At 45.3% G+C, this 19,776-nt stretch overlaps 1 protein-coding gene across 1 annotated transcript in view; it reads left to right on the forward strand.

Moving 5' to 3' along the window:
* The window catches only part of LOC126484942 (uncharacterized), a 330,159-nt gene that overhangs the window by 292,441 nt on the left and 17,942 nt on the right, over positions 1–19,776 (forward strand). The window contains exon 7 of the mRNA XM_050108543.1: positions 5,458–5,655. Coding sequence (XP_049964500.1) covers positions 5,458–5,655 — 198 coding nt within the window. The remainder of the gene's footprint in view (positions 1–5,457; positions 5,656–19,776) is intronic.

A 19,776-nucleotide genomic window follows, 5' to 3' on the forward strand; every position in this document is an offset into this window, starting at 1 on the left:
TCGCAGGTTCGAATCCTGCCTCGGGCATGGATGTGTGTGATGTCCTTAGGTTAGTTAGGTTTAAGTAGTTTCTAAGTCTAGAGGACTCATGACCACAGATGTTAAGTCCCATAGTGCTTACAGCCATTTCTTAAGTCCCAAAGTGCTTAGAGCCATTTTTTGATGACAGGTTGCATTGCAATGCTGATACAGTCAATTACCGACTCCGAACTGTTTCTCTGCTGTACGTACTACAGAATGCTGTGAAAAGTGTTCATATTCTTCCAAACATTGCTTTTTCTTAAAAGCAATAAGGAGATCACACCATAATCACGAAAAACAGTCCCACATCTCCTCATTGTTGGCACCACACACAATGGAGGTTATGGTTCTCCTGGATTTTGCCAAACTCAGACCTTTCCATGGGATGCTCACAGTGTATAGCGTGATTCATCACTCCAGATCACTCGCTTTCAGTCATACACAGTCCAGTGGCGCCCCTGTGTACACAGTCTCAATCGTCGCTTACCATTGATTACAGTAACGCGGTTTCTTACGAGGAGCTACTCGACCATTGCATGCCCTTCTTTTTAACTACCTACTCACACTTATTGTGTTAACTGGACTGCAGGTAGTACTTTGGAACGTACGAGTCATCCCTTCTGCTGATTTCATGCAAATTCTTATAAACCACTCTTCGCAATATTCGACGATTCCTGTGCGTCAGTACACGAGACCAGCCTGGTTTTGGTTTAGTTACGGTTGTTCCTTCCCGTTTCCGCTTAGCACCAACTGTCCGATTGGGCTTTAGTAGATGCAGGCGCCGTTTTACCTCGGAACATGTCTCCCACAGCTGGTGATGAAACATCAGGTTGCATCGATTACGGCCTCTTGACCGGGAAGTTTTAACCGAAGAAGACGCCGAGCGTGAAAGCCCAAAGTGTATTTAAAATTATATATATATATATATATATATAATCATGGTGTTTCTCCATTTAACAGTGGTTTCCGCTTTAGGACGTTTTTCTCATAGGTGTTGAAGAGAATTGCGACCACGTCAGATTTAAGCCACTCATTTCTTAACTGCTGATGTGGTTTCTTTTCCCTTTATTGTGATTTCATTCCGTCTCTCGTCATAATCGGCAGCGGTTCAGATGCTGCTCTTCGACCGAAAGCGTTTATAAAGTAAAAAATATTTATGGTGTTTTTTTTTACAAGAAGTTAATTTTAGGTCCTCCATTACGCAAAGGCAAGCTGAAAGTTTGGGGGTTAAGTGGTGCTGAGAGGAGTGGTATCTTAAACACTCTGCCGTCCGGCGACACCACAGTGGTGTGGTACGCGATATAGCGGTCAACTGCCGGCGACACCACAGTGGTGTCGTGTGCATTGTATCGCTCAGTGGCCGGCGAGAGCACTTTAGTGTCGGTCGCATTCTGTTGGTGTTTTGTTTATGTGACAATAAGTTACACACGTCAACAAGTTTTTTGTTTTATAACTACTTGTGCCCTTTCATCATGGCAGACGAAAGAGACGATACGATTATTTACGGTGAATGCGCGGATGTCTTGTCTGGCGTTCCGGACGTCTTGGCCGATTGGGGAGAAGACATTGGATATCGAAAAAATGAAAGTGAATCAGAATCGTCGGAAAATGTGAAATACGTCCAAGAAGAATTCGGCGAACGATACGGTTACCAACTGATTCGGATGAATCAGACGAAGAGGACAGTGCACAGTGGTCAGACTTTGATTTACCGAGGAGCAGTAATAAATTTAAAGGATCTCTGGGTCCAAACATATTTCCCAAAGATACACAGAGCGTCGAGGATATTGTCGAAATACATATTGGGAACGATCTACTTGAATATATTAGCAACGAAAACAACAAGCACTGCAATCAAAATTGCAAAAGAAGAAAACTGGATTTAAAAAATGCCAAATTTGTCGACGTTCCGGGATCCGAACTTAGAAAATGGTTTGGGCTTACTATCCTTATGGGAACTGTAAGGAAGGATCGATAGCTATTGGTCAATGAATCCTTTGATAGACACACCGATATTTTGCAGAACGATGTCCCGCAACCGATTCAGACAAATATTATCATTTTTACATTTTTACCACAGCAAAATAAACCGGATAATGACGATCGGCTTTTCAAAGTGCAATTCGTAATTGATTATTTTTCCAAAAACATTAAATAAATATTTGAAACAAACAAATTTTATATGTATAGCTTTATATGTATAGCTTCGAAATTTCATGAAAGTAGTGGAGAGGGTAGAGAACTTACGAAAACTAACGATGAGGTTAGTAACACGTAACAATTTATAATCTCCTGATAATGTCAAGAACGGCCGCAAACAAGCCAAGAAATCCGAATTAGCGTTGCCGGCGCCAAGCGAATCAATTTGTACGAGCCGTGCGGACGGCAAAGTGTTAATGGAATTGGACGATTGGTATGGGAGGATGCGCGTGGTAGGGGATCAATTGAGGTAGAATAAGCAGGATGATGGCCATATCATGTTCATGGAGAGCAAAGAAAAGGATTGAATAGGATAGGAGATAATCATATTGTGAGAAAGGATAGCGAAAAATGAGTTCGATCTGATAAGAAGGATAAATGTCAGGGCTGATGTTCTTAGGGAGGGCGGGGGTGGGGGTACTTAAAAATGAAGGAATTACCCTACCTTCTTACAAACCACCGTCAACTATGGACGAGCGTTGTGGTCATTATGTTTCGACTCGTCAGTGTGTGCACCACCGTGAAAAAATCAAAATCTGACTGACCTGAACGCCATCTGCCTGTCAGATGGCCGACTCTTCAGCCGGTTCTGGTGGCTGCACGGCCACGGACATTAACACCAAAGTATGAATGCGCCCCTAAGTGGCGCGGCGAGCACGCGACAGACGTGGGGTAGGCTGCGGTGCGTCGGCTGTCTCCGTGAACGCGTCCGCCGCAGCTGCTTCCGCCGGCAGCTGCGTCCCGCCCGGCCGTGTCCACGTTCCCACGGGCTTTTTGTGGGCCCCACCTACCTATATGGTGATGACACGGGCCCCGGTAGCTTGTCAGCGGTCCGGGGAGCTGCTCATTTTGCGAAGATACGCGCCACGCGTTCGCCACAAGGGCTCTTCCAAACAGACGGAGCGAGTTGGCGCAGTAGGCCGCGCCAGGCTCCCATTTGTTTTCCAATTTATCGGCTTTCCGAACGTGACCAATCCACCATTCAGTAATGGAATGTCAGTTTTGTTGATGTTGTTGTTGTGGTCTTCAGTCCTGAGACTGGTTTGATGCAGCTCCCCATGCTACTCTATTACTCTATCCTGTGCAACCTTCATCATCTCCCAGTACTTACTCCAACCTACATCCTTCTGAATCTGCTTGGTGTCTTCATCTATTGGTCTCCCTCACGATTTTTACCCTCCCCGCTGCAATCCAATACTAAATTGATGATCCCTTGATGCCTCAGAACGTGTACTACCAACCGATCCCTTCTTCTAGTCAAGTTGTGCCACAAACTTCTCTTCTCCCCAATCCTCGGGACATCTGGTGGTCAGTTACGCATTACATGGGTGTGTTCGAATGCTTTTGCATATTCTAGTCATTGTCCACTATTAGTTTTCATCTGTAATGTTCCTTCTACAGACCCGTTACTACTGGCAAATGTCCCATTAATCTGTCTCTTATTCTGGCAACGATTGGTGTTCTGTATAGTCTCACCGTCACGTATTCTTATTAGCATTTCATTTCGTACTTTATCTGTCTTTGTAAGAGCTCTCTTATTGAAGAAAACATACTTCGGCTGTGGCAACCTACTTCCAATATATTACTTGCTTCAGCCATCCTGCGCAGTCTTCCTTCCTGAGTAATGGAATTCTTTCTGTTTTTCCACTATTACGTTAACATTTTTCATGTTAAGTCGATTTTCGCAATATGTACCAATCATCGCACAGCTTAGGGTTCAGTGAGTGACAGTTCGTCACTGAAATTACAGTAATATGAGACTGTGTAAGTATCAGGTGGTTCAAAGGCAGCTACTCAGAGAGGTCCAGCGTGAGCTGTATTTTCGTATTTCTGCGAAACTTTGTATATACAGTGTTGCGCGGAACTGATTTATGCTGGTAAAAAAAATAGTTCAGAATTTGGCCACTGTGTGCAAATCTGGTGCATTATAGCACCTCATCGCCGTCTCCGGTGCTCATATTGAACAAATTACGTAAGCGGCGGTTAATAATAAAAAAATCAAAGTTATGCCTTTCTCATTTGCTTCACCTTTTCTGATCGTTCCTAATCGATTACATATGGAAACATTTCTATACATCTTCATTGCAAACACAGCCCCAGATTTTCACCTGGTGCCCAAAATAGGAATTACTCTTTTCCACCGAGCGAGGTGGCGCAGTGGTTAAACACTGGACTCGCATTCGGGAGGACGACGGTTCAATCCCGCGTCCGGCCATCCTGATTTAGGTTTTCCGTGATTTCCCTAAATCACTCCAGGCAAATGCCGGGATGGTTCCTTTCAAAGGGCACGGCCAACTTCCTTCCCCGTCCTTCCCTAATCCGAAGAGACCGATGACCTCGCTGTCTGGCCTCCTTCCCCAAAACAACCCAACCCAACTCTTTTCCAGCGTAAATTAGTTTCACATTAATGCATTAGAAAGTCTACCAAGTTTTGCTGCCATACTATAATTACAGTCCACACTGGACCTCTGTAAGTGGCTGCGCTTAAATTTAACTGCTTGTTACTTCCGAGTTTGAGAAAACGACTGTGCGACAACTGTAAGAGATACAGAAAAATGTCACATGGCAGTAGATAGAGTCCTTCACCAAGTTTCTATTCGTAATATGTGCCGGGAAATAGTTGCAGAGTGCATCACTAGGGCAGGCGTGTCAGAACTAGTAAACCAATCATCCGCTCTGTACTGTGACATCCAATTAGTTCGTGCCTGCAAATGGGTAACCCAGTGATTAGAGTTCCAAAGCGAGCTGCTGCCGTTCCACCTTCCAGGTCAGCAGCAGCGACTTCATTGAATTTGCATGGACGTATTAACGTTTGCCACGTCACAACTGGTGTCCATATTGAACACCTGTAAAATGAGTAACAGACTTGGTGAGGTGCTGCAACCACTGATACGATGTACTTGCTGTATATCTCGCAGCTTACGTGCAGTCGTCTACTGAAACTACGGAGGTACTTACGAATAACCCTGTACTTTCCGTAGTTAATTTTCGGACAACCTGCGCAGTCGTGTTAACATTAATAATCTCTTCCACAAATGTAAGCATTAATGCTGGTACAACAAAAACATGTGTGGGTGACGGTGGAGGAGATGAAACTGTGTTTTGCTAGCGCCGCTTGTTTTGTAGATGTGTGTGCGAGTGTAGCCTGGAGTGACGGTCTGTCCCACGCCGACATAGTTCTGCTGGGGAGCCGGCCACGGGGAGCTGACAGCGCCTGAGGCAGCTGTGTTTGCGCAGGACGGCCGCAAGCTGGGCTACGGCGCCATGCAGGGCATCCCCATGGTGGCGTCCAGCCCCGTGCGCCACGAGTCGCCGCTCGGCATGAATCCCATCGAGGTGCAATCCTACCAGCCGCCCTGGAAGGCGCTCTCCGACTTCGCGCTGCACACAGACCTCGACCGCCTGGACCCCTCCGCGCCGCCGTTCCAGCACCTGGTAAGTCAGGTAAGTGTGCCTCAACACACAGCGACTGCCCACTCGTGTGCTATAATTGCAAAGAGAATTGATTCATCCTGCCACAACTGAATCTGAATCCGTTAACTCCCACGTGAAGCTGAATAAAGTGCGACAGTAATCACAATACATGGAATGTATTCGCAGTTGCTAATAATATGGACAACCATCAGCTGTAGAATGGAATGTCGACAATGAAAATTTGTTCCGGACCTGGCCTCGAACACGGATTTCCCGCTTATCCCGAACGGTCGCCAACGATTTGGCTATCCGTGCTCTACTCAGGGCCACACTCAAATTTCAATATGTCGTCAAGCATGCGTCTACAACCTGTACTCGTACACTCATTATGTACAGGGTGATTAAAAAGTTTAGTCTAAATTTCAAAACTTAATAAACCACGGAATAATGTAGATAGAAGTAAAAATTGCCACACATGCTGGGAATTACATGGGGCTTATTAGAACAAAAAAAAACAAAGTTCACAAAATGTCCGACAGATGGCGCTGAACAGCAAAACTGCTGCCGTGTCGGGTGAGAGGTACGCCGATATGTTACAGAATCGCATCATCCCCAGCCTGGCTGATAAACACCTGCTGGAACGTACGATGTTTATGCAGGATGGCGCTCCACCCCATATTGCTAGACGCGTGAAAGATCTCTTGCGCGCGTCGTTTGGTGATGATCGTGTGCTCAGCCGCCACTTTCTTCATTCTTGGCCTCCCAGGTCCCCAGACTCCAGTCTGTGCGATTATTGGCTTTGGGGTTACCTGAAGTCGCAAGTGTATCGTGATCGACCGACATCTCTAGGGATGCTGAAAGACAGCATCCGACGCCAATGCCTCCAGACATGCTTTACAGTGCTGTTCACAACATTATTCCACGACTACAGCTATTGTTGAGGAATGATGATGGACATATTGAACATTTCCTGTAAAGAACATCATCTTTGCTTTGTCTTACTTTGTTATGCTAATTATTGCTATTCTAATCAGATGAAGCGCCATCTGTCGGACATTTTTGAACGTTTGTATTTTTTTGGTTCTAATAAAACCCCATGTCATTCCAAGCATGTGTGTCAATTTGTACTACTTTATCTACATTATTCTGTGATTTATTCAGTTTTCAAAGTTATACTGACTTTTTGATCACCCGGTATATTCGCGTACAGGAGAGACATTTTGCTTGAAAGTGGCTTGCCCGATGTTGATGGATAAATACGATATTGCAAAGTTCCTTTGGACATGCTCACAGCCGGCCGGAGTGGCCGTGCGGTTCTAGGCGCTACAGTCTGGACCCGGGCGATCGCTACGGTCGCAGGTTCGAATCCTGCCTCGGGCATGGATGTGTGTGATGTCCTTAGGTTAGTTCGGTTTTATTAGTTCTAAGTTCTAATCGACTGATGACCTCAGAAGTTAAGTCGCATAGCGCTTAGAGCCATTTGAACCATTTTTGACATAATGAGATTTTCACTCTGCAGCGGAGTGTGCGCTGATATGAAACTTCCTGGCACATTAAAACTGTGTGCCCGACCGAGACTCGAACTCGGGACCTTTGCCTTTCGCGGGCAAGTGCTCTACCAACTGAGCTACCGAAGCACGACTCACGCCCGGTACTCACAGCTTTACTTCTGCCAGTACCTCGTCTCCTACCTTCCAAACTTTACAGAAGCTCTCCTGCGAACCTTGCAGAACTAGCACTCCTGAAAGAAAGGATATTGCGGAGACATGGCTTAGCCACAGCCTGGGGGATGTTTCCAGAATGAGATTTTCACTCTGCAGCGGAGTGTGCGCTGATATGAAACTTCCTGGCAGGTAGGAGACGAGGTACTGGCAGAAGTAAAGCTGTGAGTACCGGGCGTGAGTCGTGCTTCGGTAGCTCAGTTGGTAGAGCACTTGCCCGCGAAAGGCAAAGGTCCCGAGTTCGAGTCTCGGTCGGGCACACAGTTTTAATCTGCCAGGAAGTTTCATATCAGCGCACACTCCACTGCAGAGTGAAAAACTCATTCTGGAAACATCCCACAGGCTGTGGCTAAGCCATGTCTCCGCAATATCCTTTCTTTCAGGAGTGCTAGTTCTGTAAGGTTCGCAGGAGAGCTTCTGTAAAGTTTGGAAGGTAGGAGACGAGGTACTGGCAGAAGTAAAGCTGTGAGTACCGGGCGTGAGTCGTGCTTCGGTAGCTCAGTTGGTAGAGCACTTGCCCGCGAAAGGCAAAGGTCCCGAGTTCGAGTCTCGGTCGGGCACACAGTTTTAATCTGCCAGGAAGTTTCATATCAGCGCACACTCCGCTGCAGAGTGAAAATCTCATTCCGGAAACATCCCCCAGGCTGTGGCTAAGCCATGTCTCCGCAATATCCTTTCTTTCAGGAGTGCTAGTTCTGCAAGGTTCGCAGGAGAGCTTCTGTAAAGTTTGGAAGGTAGGAGACGAGGTACTGGCAGAAATAAAGCTGTGAGTACCGGGCGTGAGTCGTGCTTCGGTAGCTCAGTTGGTAGAGCACTTGCCCGCGAAAGGCAAAGGTCCCGAGTTCGAGTCTCGGTCGGGCACACAGTTTTAATGTGCCAGGAAGTTTCATTTTTGACATGCTCACATGTATTTATCCGCCAAGAAAGGGTAAGTGACTTTGAAGTAAAATCTCTCACCTGTACGATAATGTACGTAATGAATATACGAGTACGGGTTGTAGACGCATGGTTGACGACATATTGAAGTTTGTGTCTGGTTGTCAGTCGTGCACGGATAGCCAAATGGTGAGGCGACCGTTCGAGATTAGCGGGAAATCCTGCGGTTCGACACAAATTTTCATTATCATCCCATTCTACAGCTGATGGTTGTCCATATTCGCAACTGCAAATACATTTAGTGTATTTCATAACAGCTGTAGTCACCGCAGTGCCTGCATGCATGTTCAAAGAAACTGAGCATCCTAATTCAGAATAACACATGCACGGCAGTATCGTAAATCATAATTTTCTGTACTGGATGGTTCTGTAATCATTGGAAGAGGAGCCGGCTTATCTCACTTCGCCTGAAGACGTCTCATTGTATCCATTGCAGTTCCTGAATGTAGGGTACGGTTGCTAATATAGATATTTATACCAGGAAAGTACAAAAGTGCGGTCAATAGGAGCGCTACGATTGCCACTACAATAATACTCAAAGCTTCAGATTTAAGAAAAACTGATGTCACCATATTTATTTGTCCAATTGGGTGGAGTAAGGAAACAAGTCTGGCGAGAATCATCTTACTAAGGTTTGAACCACCTCTTGGCGTTTTTCCGTGCTGCGGATTTAAATTTTGCGTTGTTGTGAAAATTCGCCTTGTACAAACCATATTTATTTCTTTTTATTCCTCCAGACGTGTTTCCACGCCTGTGTGTCACCTTTTGTGTATCAAATTTTATTTCTGTAAAGTATAATATAAAGTTTATAATGGGTGATCTATTGTAAGCCTAAAAATTATAACGTGTGCATTTTGTTCAGTTGGTGTCAACTGCTCAGCAAAAAATTATACTGCTGGTGAAACTGCGTTTTTATAGATCGATTTTTGTGCCCTTTCCTGTTGTGTTTTACAGCATAGAGCGATGATTATAAACTTTATACTATACTTTCCACAAAATTTGACCCACAGAATATGACACAAAGGTGTCGAAACAGGTCTGAGTGAATAAAAAGAAAGAAAAATGAGTTTGCATAAGGCGGATTTTCAAAGCAGCCCAAATATTTGGCGATGTGGTGTAATCAGTGCCACATGAGAGCTACTAAAATCTTTAAGTCAGTGCCACGGTCGCGACGTCTAATCACAATATCGGGCACAGAATCACTCACGCTTAGCTCACTGTACATTATTGACGCATCAACCGTCGCGCGGGCTAAACACTTATTTAAAGTTCAACTACAAAATAGTATCTTCTTCGTTCGATAACGAGTTACGCGTTACCACCGAGCACCGACGTAGACTGCTTAATGACCACAGCTAACAGTGTCTCACTTATCCGCGCAGGACGCATTTTCGTCGGAGATCGGCCATCTCCACCGATGTTCGTCACTTAAATTTCATTTCATTTGTTAAACTTCCGAAAATTCTCTTCAGTAAATAGTAATGTATATATGAAACGTCAGTGGCAAAAGGATTTCAGTACAGAAAGTACAGTTTCGTAATGAGTTGTTTATTTATTGTTACCACTTGAAGTTATGCCTATTGCGCCGGTTTTGTACGGAAGTTTCTACGATCTGCCGAAGCTCCAGAACAAAGTCTGCCACTGACTCAAACTTCTCAATACCCCAGGTGTCTTGACCATCTGTTATAGTGGAGTGGGCTGCTTGTCCACCTCTTCTGATACACTTAACCACTGCAGTGAATCTAACGTTGTGTAGAAATTAAATTAGGACCTGCAACGAAAATGCCATGAGCAACCGCGTACCGCCCAGTCTCGCCCGGACTGACTGCCTCGAGAAAGCAACTGTGCAAATGACAGGTGCGCACACACCAGTCTTAAAAATGAAGCATCAACATACCACATGACTCAGCGCGAATAGTGCCCCATTGACTAGCGTTAGTAGAAACATTGAGGCGACCTTCACACATTTCTTTCCGTACTGTTGGACTCTCAACGAAGTGGAAATGTAATTTCAAACCACAGGTGATGGCTTATCGGTATACGATTAGTCTCTGACGCTCTCTGAAAGTCACGTATGGTAAATATCTCTTTATTGTCTCTAAGGAAGAAAAAATCTGTTATTAATCTTTCGGGCCGGAGCTAACGTTCTTCTCGAAACAGGCGAGATTCGCACGTCCTGAACTGATAGGCACTATGCTTTGTGCAACACAGTAGCAGAGCAGACAGCGCCAGTTTCCTAATGATACAATGCCGGTGGTAGCAGTCCAACCCACTAGCTGCCAAGTGCCAACTCATATAAATTTTAATGCACAGGCACTTATCACATAATTACGTGCTACAATACGCGTTTGAGGAACAGGCGTTACTGTAATGGCCAGCTATAGAGTGCATAATGGAAATACGAGGCTCCTCCGAAGCGTTTGACGGCTTCTGTCAGAAACCTTAATGCTTGTATCTTTATAAATATAAACTCGACGCACACCATTTTCATCCACTAGAAACTAGACCAGATATGAAAAAAGACTGTATTCCTGTTGCTACATCATTTGACGTTCATACTGACGATATTCTCGAAGAATGTTATTCGATGAAAGAGCATAGCATCAATCAGAGCAGAGACATCAGCATCATGATGAATACTGAACACAAAAGTATAATTACATTGTGTCGATGTGCCACTATTCCACTGCATTACGTGAACCTACAAACGAGGTGCCTATCGGCAAAATTTTCGCAGGAAACCTATCCGTATAGCTGTGCATGTCCCTTAACGCACTGCGGGAAACCAAATCCGGGACAGAAGTGAACAATACTGAATGCAAGTTTGAGGACGAAGAGTAAAGTGGCGTAACTGTTATGAACAGCAGGTACCGTGGGTGAATAAAACACTTTCATTTCTAAGACACACACACACACACACACACACACACACACACACACACACACACACAAAATCGATATTTGCAGTACCGTGCAAATATTTTCTGTGCAATACGGGTGCAAAGACAAATGGAATACGGAATGAAACGAAATGCAATTAAAACACCAGTGGCCGCGTGTCTTTTATACAAAAATAATAAGAAATGACTTTGAACAACCTCCAAATTTTGTAGGTGGAGATCGGGTTCACACTGTAGAATGTACAATGAAAGTAAGATGATTTCCGAAGCACTTCATGGGCTCCGACAGAAGCCTTCAAGTTCGCGTTTTTATAAAAATATATTCAACGCAATCTATTCCAAAGCACTTACCACTCATATAAGTAGCGTATTTTCATTCAGCTAGGGAGAGAAATGTAGAGACCACGCAGAAAATGGACAGAAGTGTGGAACTTTGGCCTAATTCCTGAGGTATAGGAGGTGATGTAGTTGATATACGAAAGATAAGGTGATACTTTACGCCAACTATTAATGCAGTTGAAGATCTGCCGATTTTGTCAAGCTAGCCGTCGCGAACCAGTGTCGCCCTATGTAATGCATGTACCATGTATCTCAAATAAGCATCGTTACGAGCACACTGTACAAAACAATCCCTGGCCAGTATCTAAACATCGACGCCGCTAGCTATGTAGGAAGTTAATTTATATGGGACCCCGCCAAGTTTTTCCTACACTCGGTAGCACGGTGGGGTGTATACATGAAAACTGCCGGCAAAGCAGCAGGCGACGGCGCCGTAAAGTGTTGTTGTCGCTCCGTGAGCCTGTCGCTGTCCCTGTCACCAGTTATTGAAGGGTGCTCTCCTAGCCCCGGGCAGACGAGGAGGGCGCGTAATAAACAAGTGCCAGCGGTGTTTACGGGCCGGCATAATATTGTGGCGTGGCTATGTATAGCGCGGGCGCGCGGTGACAGCGCGGCGCTGTTTATTATTGTAAACTTGTTGGCTCAACAAACACGGCCGCCTCATAAGGCCGCTGTCGCCGCGGGCGACCGTCAACCATCGTGCGACCGCCTGACGCCTTCCACGGGGTCCTGGCGCCACCGCTGCCGCTCGCGGTGCCTGTAGGTTGCGACTCCGTTTCATCTAAACATTTTCTCTTCAGCATACTTCCTTTATCGACTTTTAAGGCGCACCAGTTCATCAGAACCTAGTGGACAATTTGTATAAAAATTGCAACCGGGCACTTAATATTTTTAAACGTGTGATTTTCCCATTAGTCAACGGTAGATCTATGTGTACCTAGTTGCTGGGATTGCCACGACACCATTTAATCCAAATTATTGTTGGACTGCACTTAAAACGTGTGTGCGTTATATGGGGAATATCAGCAAGAATCATCCGATTAAAAAAAAATTATAACTGTAATGTTATTTGAAAAATTGGAAATTTGTGGTAAGTTCCTATGCGATCAGACTGTCGAGGTCATCGGTCCCTGGGCTAACACAGTACTTAATCTAACTTAAACTAACTTAACGCTAAGGACAACACACACGAGGGCAACAGCGCGAACCGGGGCATGGTGTCTCGGACGTCACGGCTACCCCGCGCGGCTATGTTATTTGAGATATGTGCGTGAACCACGTACTGTTGGAAAGAGCAAACTCTCGAGTTTTACATGGTACTTCAAAAAGAATCGTCCGATTTTTAAAAAATCATAAATATTATGTTATTTGAGATCACTAAGGCGAAGGTAAAAGCTATATATATCTGAACCAGAACGATTTTAATCCAAATTGTTCCGGCAATTCAGCAATCGCTCGACTGCAACTACCAAATTAAATTCTTGCCAAACTGTAATCCCAAAAGCTGAGCGGTTCTAGGCGCTTCAGTCTGGAACCACGCGACCGCTACGGTCGCAGGTTCGAATCCTGCCTCGGGCATGGATGTGTGTGAGTTAAGTTAGTTGGGTTTAAGTAGTTCTAAGTTATAGGGGACTGATGACCTCAGATGTTAAGTACCATAGTGGTCAGAGCCGTTTTTTGTAACCCCAAACATTCGAGGTTGTCAATGTCATCTATCTAGTTAGTTGTTGTTTTTAATTACAAGTGACTGCAATTGTCGTCCTTCTTCTTCGTCTTCTTCTTGGTGTTCTGGTGCGTTACCGTTTCGTATGGAACTGCTCTTACGGAAACAGTTGCGTTCATCAAATTTGTGTACCCCACCGGTCAGCCTCTAGTGTTATCCAATGTGAAAATGGTTCAAATGGCTCTGAGCACTATGGGACTTAACATCTGAGGTCATCAGTCCCCTAGAACTTAGAACTACTTAAACCTAACTAACCTAAGGACATCACACACATCCATGCCCAAGGCAGGATTCGAACCTGCGACCGTAGCGGTCGCGTATCCAATGTGAAAATGTGCAAACATTTTCTAAGTGTTTGCGAGTCTCTTAACTGAAGCAGGACATGGGTACCCGTGCGATATTCATCTAGTCGAATGAGGGAAACCGCTTAAAAGCTATAGCCAGGGAGCGACAAGCTGACTCTCGTCTTTAATCCGCCAGGTGAATGCGATGCAGGGTCGACAGGCCTCTTCGAATCCTGGAAGCGGTTTGCTCATAGGCACGACTTCCCAGGCTGATCAACATTACGGTAGGGCATTTTACGGAAATAAGACAGATAGAATTTGACGACAGTTTCCGAAGTAGTTACCCAAAGAGGACATCAGTTGAGTCATTGACATGGCGAAGCCTGTAACTCACAAAAGCCTAGCCATGCAGGAGAATCAAAAAACGTCTGTGAGCCTGTTAAATATGAATATTATTTGTATAAACTGGTAACAAAATGTTCAAAACACATGTCGTGCCAGGCACTTCAAGCGATATGAATAACCGAAGAGTGTATCATGTGAACAACACAAAGTGGAAAGAAAAAAAAAGACAAAGTACAAACAAATTGTTATAGACTTGCTAATGTGAAGAGTAAATATCTCTATAAAATGTGATATTTTGGATCCAAAAATTCAAGCATTGCCGATAAATCTTTCTTTTTAGGTTCAGAAATCGGTGATCTGCTCTCGTCTGGTGGAAGATGTGCTGTATCAGTGATGGCATCCAGGAAATGTCCGCTCTTTGTAATCTTGATCTCCTTCCATGTTTCAGTCTCGTTGAATGTAAGACGTGTTTTTATGAAGGGATACTCAGCTTTTGACACCCTGATTCACGGGAGGGTGCTGATTTTCAGAGTGGTTATATTAATGTATCCGTTACTTGGCATTGCCACATCAAGGAAATCTTCAGGCTCCATGGATCGTTGTACTTGCTTCGCATCTCTTATCGTATCTGAAACTTCTTCCCACGCCATTGTTTCACACACCGTCTTGCTTTCTCAGTTATGCCAAGACATCGTAAGAGTGTCCAGGCACTAGAAATTTCAAGTCAACTATTTCGAATTAGTTATTAGTTGCAACCCAAATAAGTGCCAAGGCCCAAGCGGCTCTTGTTTTGTCCTGTAGATCAAATATGCAGGGCTTGTTTATGAGCAAATCCATGTGATGAAATAACTTTTAGTAAACACGATGGGAATTCATCCCCACCCCGTCCTGCTATGCCACAAAATTTCTCCGATATCGCCAATATACAACCATATTTTATAGTTCGATAGCTGTTTGATATAACACATGGAGTTGAGGAATAAACAGTGGACAGATATGTAAATATAGATGGAATCACCAGTTCCTACTCAGCGCTTTGAAGGGACTCACTTTAGGTGGCTCAAATGGCTCTGAGCACTATGGGACTCAACTGCTGAGGTCATTAGTCCCATAGAACTTAGAACTAGTTAAACCTAACTAACCTAAGGACATCACAAACATCCATGCCCGAGGTAGGATTCGAACCTGCGACCGTAGCGGTCTTGCGGTTCCAGACTGCAGCGCCTTTAACCGCACGGCCACTTCGGCCGGCCACTTTAGGTGGCATCCCGCCCACTTAGACTAATCCCAAAATCACTCTGACGGCAAAACTGAACAAATAAATACTGATGAGAACGTGTCAGCAAAGATTACACTCAGACAACATTTGAAATGAACTTAATAGCGTCTTGTGCCGAAGTCTTCATAATTACTGATCATATCATCTTTGGTGAGCTGCTGACACTAAACACTTTCATTTAGCGACTTACTGGCTTTACCATGTCAGTGGCATGGTTTCATACTATCTTATCCGTGAAAAAGATGACTTTCGATTTTTTGTCACTCACATGCATTCCCATATCAATGCATCAGTTACTCATTACATACTCTACACCTGCATCCATTATCCGCAAGCTACTATGTCGTGTTTTCTTTGGGGGGGGGGGGGGGGGGGGGGAGGGGACGACGATAGTTCTGGTACTACTATAATTCCAGCTCCCCAATACCTCCTTCTTCTTGTTCTATGGTGAACGGTGCACGGGAAGACCGACTGCCAGTAAACATCTGTATGATCGCGAACACTTCAATTTTTCCCGCCGTGATCATTTCGCGAGATGTATGTGGGAGGGAATAATATGTTACCTGACACTTCTTGCAACGTACTTTCTCGAAATTTTAATGCGCACTGCTTCTCTTGGAGCGTATGCTAGTGGAATTTATTGAACATCTCCGTAACGCTCTTGCGCTGACTGTACGAAACCTTGACGAGTCGCGCAGCTCTTCTTAGGATCTACCCTATCTTCTCCAGTAAATGTATCTGTTAAGAATCGCAGAATGCCGACCAATACAAAATAATACGAGGATTGTATTAGCTTAAAGAGTATTTAAAGTCAAGGTGGTTCCATAGTAAGGGAATGCGGGTAGGAGGGGAGACATAGGAATGCTCTTCCGCCATTGTAGGCGAAGTCCTAGTGGAGGTGGTCTTCCGTTCCCTTCCTCCGACCCGTTGTGAAGTGTGTATCAGTGTCGTGTGGATGACTATGGCGAGTGATTGTAGGGAGAAGTGTTGGGTTTCGCGTTGCTATGGATAAAGGGAAGGGAGAGGGTGAAATCCGGTTTCCACACACAACGTACATCTTTCGAGGAGCACCAAGAGGGCCGCCCCATTCAACAAATGGACCACCACCAAAGTGTCATATACCCTCTCATCGCTAGATTCTGCAGATTGGTTCAGAATTTAATCCATGACTTTAGCACAAGAACTGGTGACCAGGAATATTACGCAACCACCTCTCATTTCCGCGCCGGCGAAATAATGGCAATGTAAATTTTCCACCACCAGGATTCAAACCGGCTTACCTCACCGAGCGCCACTGTGTAGGCTTGAGGCAGCGACCTCGGCTGCGAAGACTTGCGTGTGATCGTATTAAGTTTCATGGTTCCTGTTATTACCGCATCATTATCGGATGTTATTCCGTGCTTTAGTATTTTATACTAGTATCCAAACGTCAAAAATATGAAGAGCAATTTTTTTCCGCGGCCCAGAGTGCTGGAATGCAACGGAAAGGCCACTAGAGCTCCCCAGAGCCTCAGCAGCACAGAGCAGCGGCGCGGTCTCTCACGAGGCTGCATTTTCTCCCTAAATAAATAAAAAAAATAATAAGCCGCCGGCCGCCCTCGGAATTTTTGCCGACGCGAGGCGGGGTGTGGCCGCGCTTTCAGCGGCGGGAAGTTGGCAGCTGGCGCCGCTGCTGTGGTGGCCATGTTCCAGAGCTCTGCTTCCCCTGCCGGCGTCCCCGCATTGTGCGGCCACGGCGCGTGCAATCGGCTTTCAGGGGCTGCACGCACCTCCACCCGGCGCACGCGAACTCGCGCTCTGCGCAGGCGCAGCTCTGCCCAGCCCCTTGGCGCCTGCCTGCCTGCCTGCCTGCTTGATAAATGAACGCTGCACGGACAGCGGCGCCTCACCGTAACGGGAAATCTGCCCCTTCCAGTACAACCCTGCCGGCGGCATTACTACTCGCCTGTCTATGTAAGAGCCGCGTCTACCGTTGGCTTGATTTGCAGATTCCGTTCATGACTTCTGACCACCGTAGAACTGCAAGATTCCTTCGCGATATCATAAGCTCAAATTATTCTAAAGTGATGGGGCTTGGAGGGGGCTCGGGATGGCATGTAGGAAAGGGTGTACGTCCCTACCCGTCCTCCCTCGTACCTTCCCCCGACTTCAGTTCATTCCATTTTCAACGTGGGCAGTGGACTTCATGCTTTTCTCTCTCTCTCTCTCCCTCCCTCCCTCCCTCCCTCCCTCCCTCCCTCCTTCTTCCCTTCCCCAACATGGTCCGTTGGACCATGCAACACAACAGCACTTGTTCGTGGGACGAGTGATTAGCAAATCTATAAACGAAGAATTTAAGAACTAATCTATATCCGCACACACACACACACACACACACACACACACACACACCGCAAACCATCGTATCACCGTACGGTGCGTGGCAGTACACTGTACCACTATCAGTCATTTCCTTTCCTCTTCCACACGCAAATACAGGTCGGGAGAAACACCTTTTTATATGGTTCCGTACAATCTCTAATCTTATGATCTTGTCTTCGTGATCCTTAACGCGAAATCTACGTTGGGGGTAGTAAAATAGTTCTGAAATGAGCCTCAAATGCCCGTTTTACAAATTTTCATCGAAATGAACGTCGCATTCCGTCCAGTAATTCTCCTTTTGAGTTCCCGTAGGCCGGCCGGAGTGGCCGTGCGCTTCTAGGCACTACAGTCTGGAACCGCGCGACCGCTGCGGTCGCAGGTTCGAATCCTGCCTTGGGCATGGATGTGTGTGGTGTCCTTAGGTTAGTTAGGTTTAAGTAGTTCTAAGTTCTAGGGGACTGATAACCTCAGAAGTTAAGTCCCATAGTGCTCAGAGCCATTTGAACCATTTTGAGTTCCCGTATCATCTCCGTAATATTTGTGGTAGCAAATCTAGCAGCAAATTGCTTCGACGTCTTCCTTTAATCCGGCCTGGTGCGGATCCTAAACATTCGAACAATACTCAAGAATATGTCTCACTTGCCTCCTATATGCGGTCTTCTTTACAGACGAACCACACTAAGATTCTTCCAATATACTGAAGTAGGCTATCCGCCTTTGCCACTACACTCGTTACACGCTCATTCCACTTAGTATTGCTTTGCAGCGTTAGACTTAGATATGAAATCGACGTGACTGTGTCAAGTAGAACATTGCTAATGCTGTATTCGAACATTTTGGGCATATTTTTCCTACTCTCTCTATTAACTAACATTTTTCCATATTTATAGCTACCTGCCATTCATCACACAAACTAAAAATTTTGTCTAAATCGTCTTGTATCCTCCTATAGTAACTCACCAACGACACATTCTCGCACACCACAGCGTCATCAGCAAACAGCTGCAGACTGCTGCGTACTCTGTCCGCCACATCATTTACGTATAAAGACAATAACAGTGCTCCTATCACACTTCCCTGAGGTCCTGCCGATACCTTTGTCTCTGCTGAACACTCGCCGTTGAGGACAACATACAGGGTTCTCTTACTTAAGAAGTCTTCGAGCCACTCACAATCCTGGGAACCTACTCGGTAATCTTGTACACTCGGCAGTGAGACACCGTGTCCGATGCTTTACGGAAATCTAGGAATACGGAATCCGCCAGGTGCCCTTCATCCATAGTTTGCAGGATATCGTGTAAGAAAAGGGCAAGCTGAGTTTCACACGAGCGGTGCTTTCTAAATCCTTGCTGATTTGTGAACAGAAACTTTCCCGTCTCAAGGAAATGTATTATACTCGAATAAAGAATATGTTCAAGGACTCTGCACCAAACCGTTGTTACGGATATTGATCTGTAATTTTGTGGGCCCGTTCTTTTACCCTTCCTATGTACAAGAGCCACCTGCGCTTTTTTTTCCATACGTTTGAGACTTTTCGCTGGGCGAAAGATTCGCGATAAATTCAGGCTACATAAAGGACTGATGGCATAAAGTTCTCTCTGTAAAACCGAACTGAGATTCCATCTGGAGTTGGTGATTCATTTGTTTTCAACTATTTCAGTTGTTTCTCTAAGCCGCGGATGCCGATTTCTGTGTTCTTCATGCAGAAATGTGTGCTGTAATCAAACGACGGTATATTTGTACGATTCTATTGCGTGAATGGTTTAAAACTTCAGGTTCTCGTTTGCTGTCTTGTGTTGCCTCCCCAGACTGCTCTACGAGTGACTGAATAGAAGCCTTGGACCCACTCAGCGATTTTACGCAGAAGGAAAATTTGCTTGGGTTCTCGGCAAGATCTGTAGCTAAAGTATGATGGTGGTAGTTGGTGTAACCTTCACGCATAGCTCTTTTTACAGACACTCGAATTTCTAATGAAACATGAAGAAACAGCATGAAAAATAAATAGCACATAACAGAGAAAACGTGTTGATGACTGCGATGAAATCTGCACGGAACAGGAGCGCGTCACAAAGAAACCTTTGATTTGGATTTGAATACTCGAGGTTTATCACTAATTTTTTCAGTCCTATTGACAATGAAAATTTCTGAATAGTGCACATATTCCTGTACTTTGCTTAAGGTAGTGTTATTCACCTAGACTATGCGCTGCAGTCTGGAACCGCAAGACCGCTACGGTCGCAGGTTCGAATCCTGC

This window comes from Schistocerca serialis, chromosome 6 (assembly GCF_023864345.2).
Source record: "Schistocerca serialis cubense isolate TAMUIC-IGC-003099 chromosome 6, iqSchSeri2.2, whole genome shotgun sequence".
Classification (NCBI taxonomy): Eukaryota; Metazoa; Arthropoda; class Insecta; order Orthoptera; family Acrididae; genus Schistocerca; species Schistocerca serialis.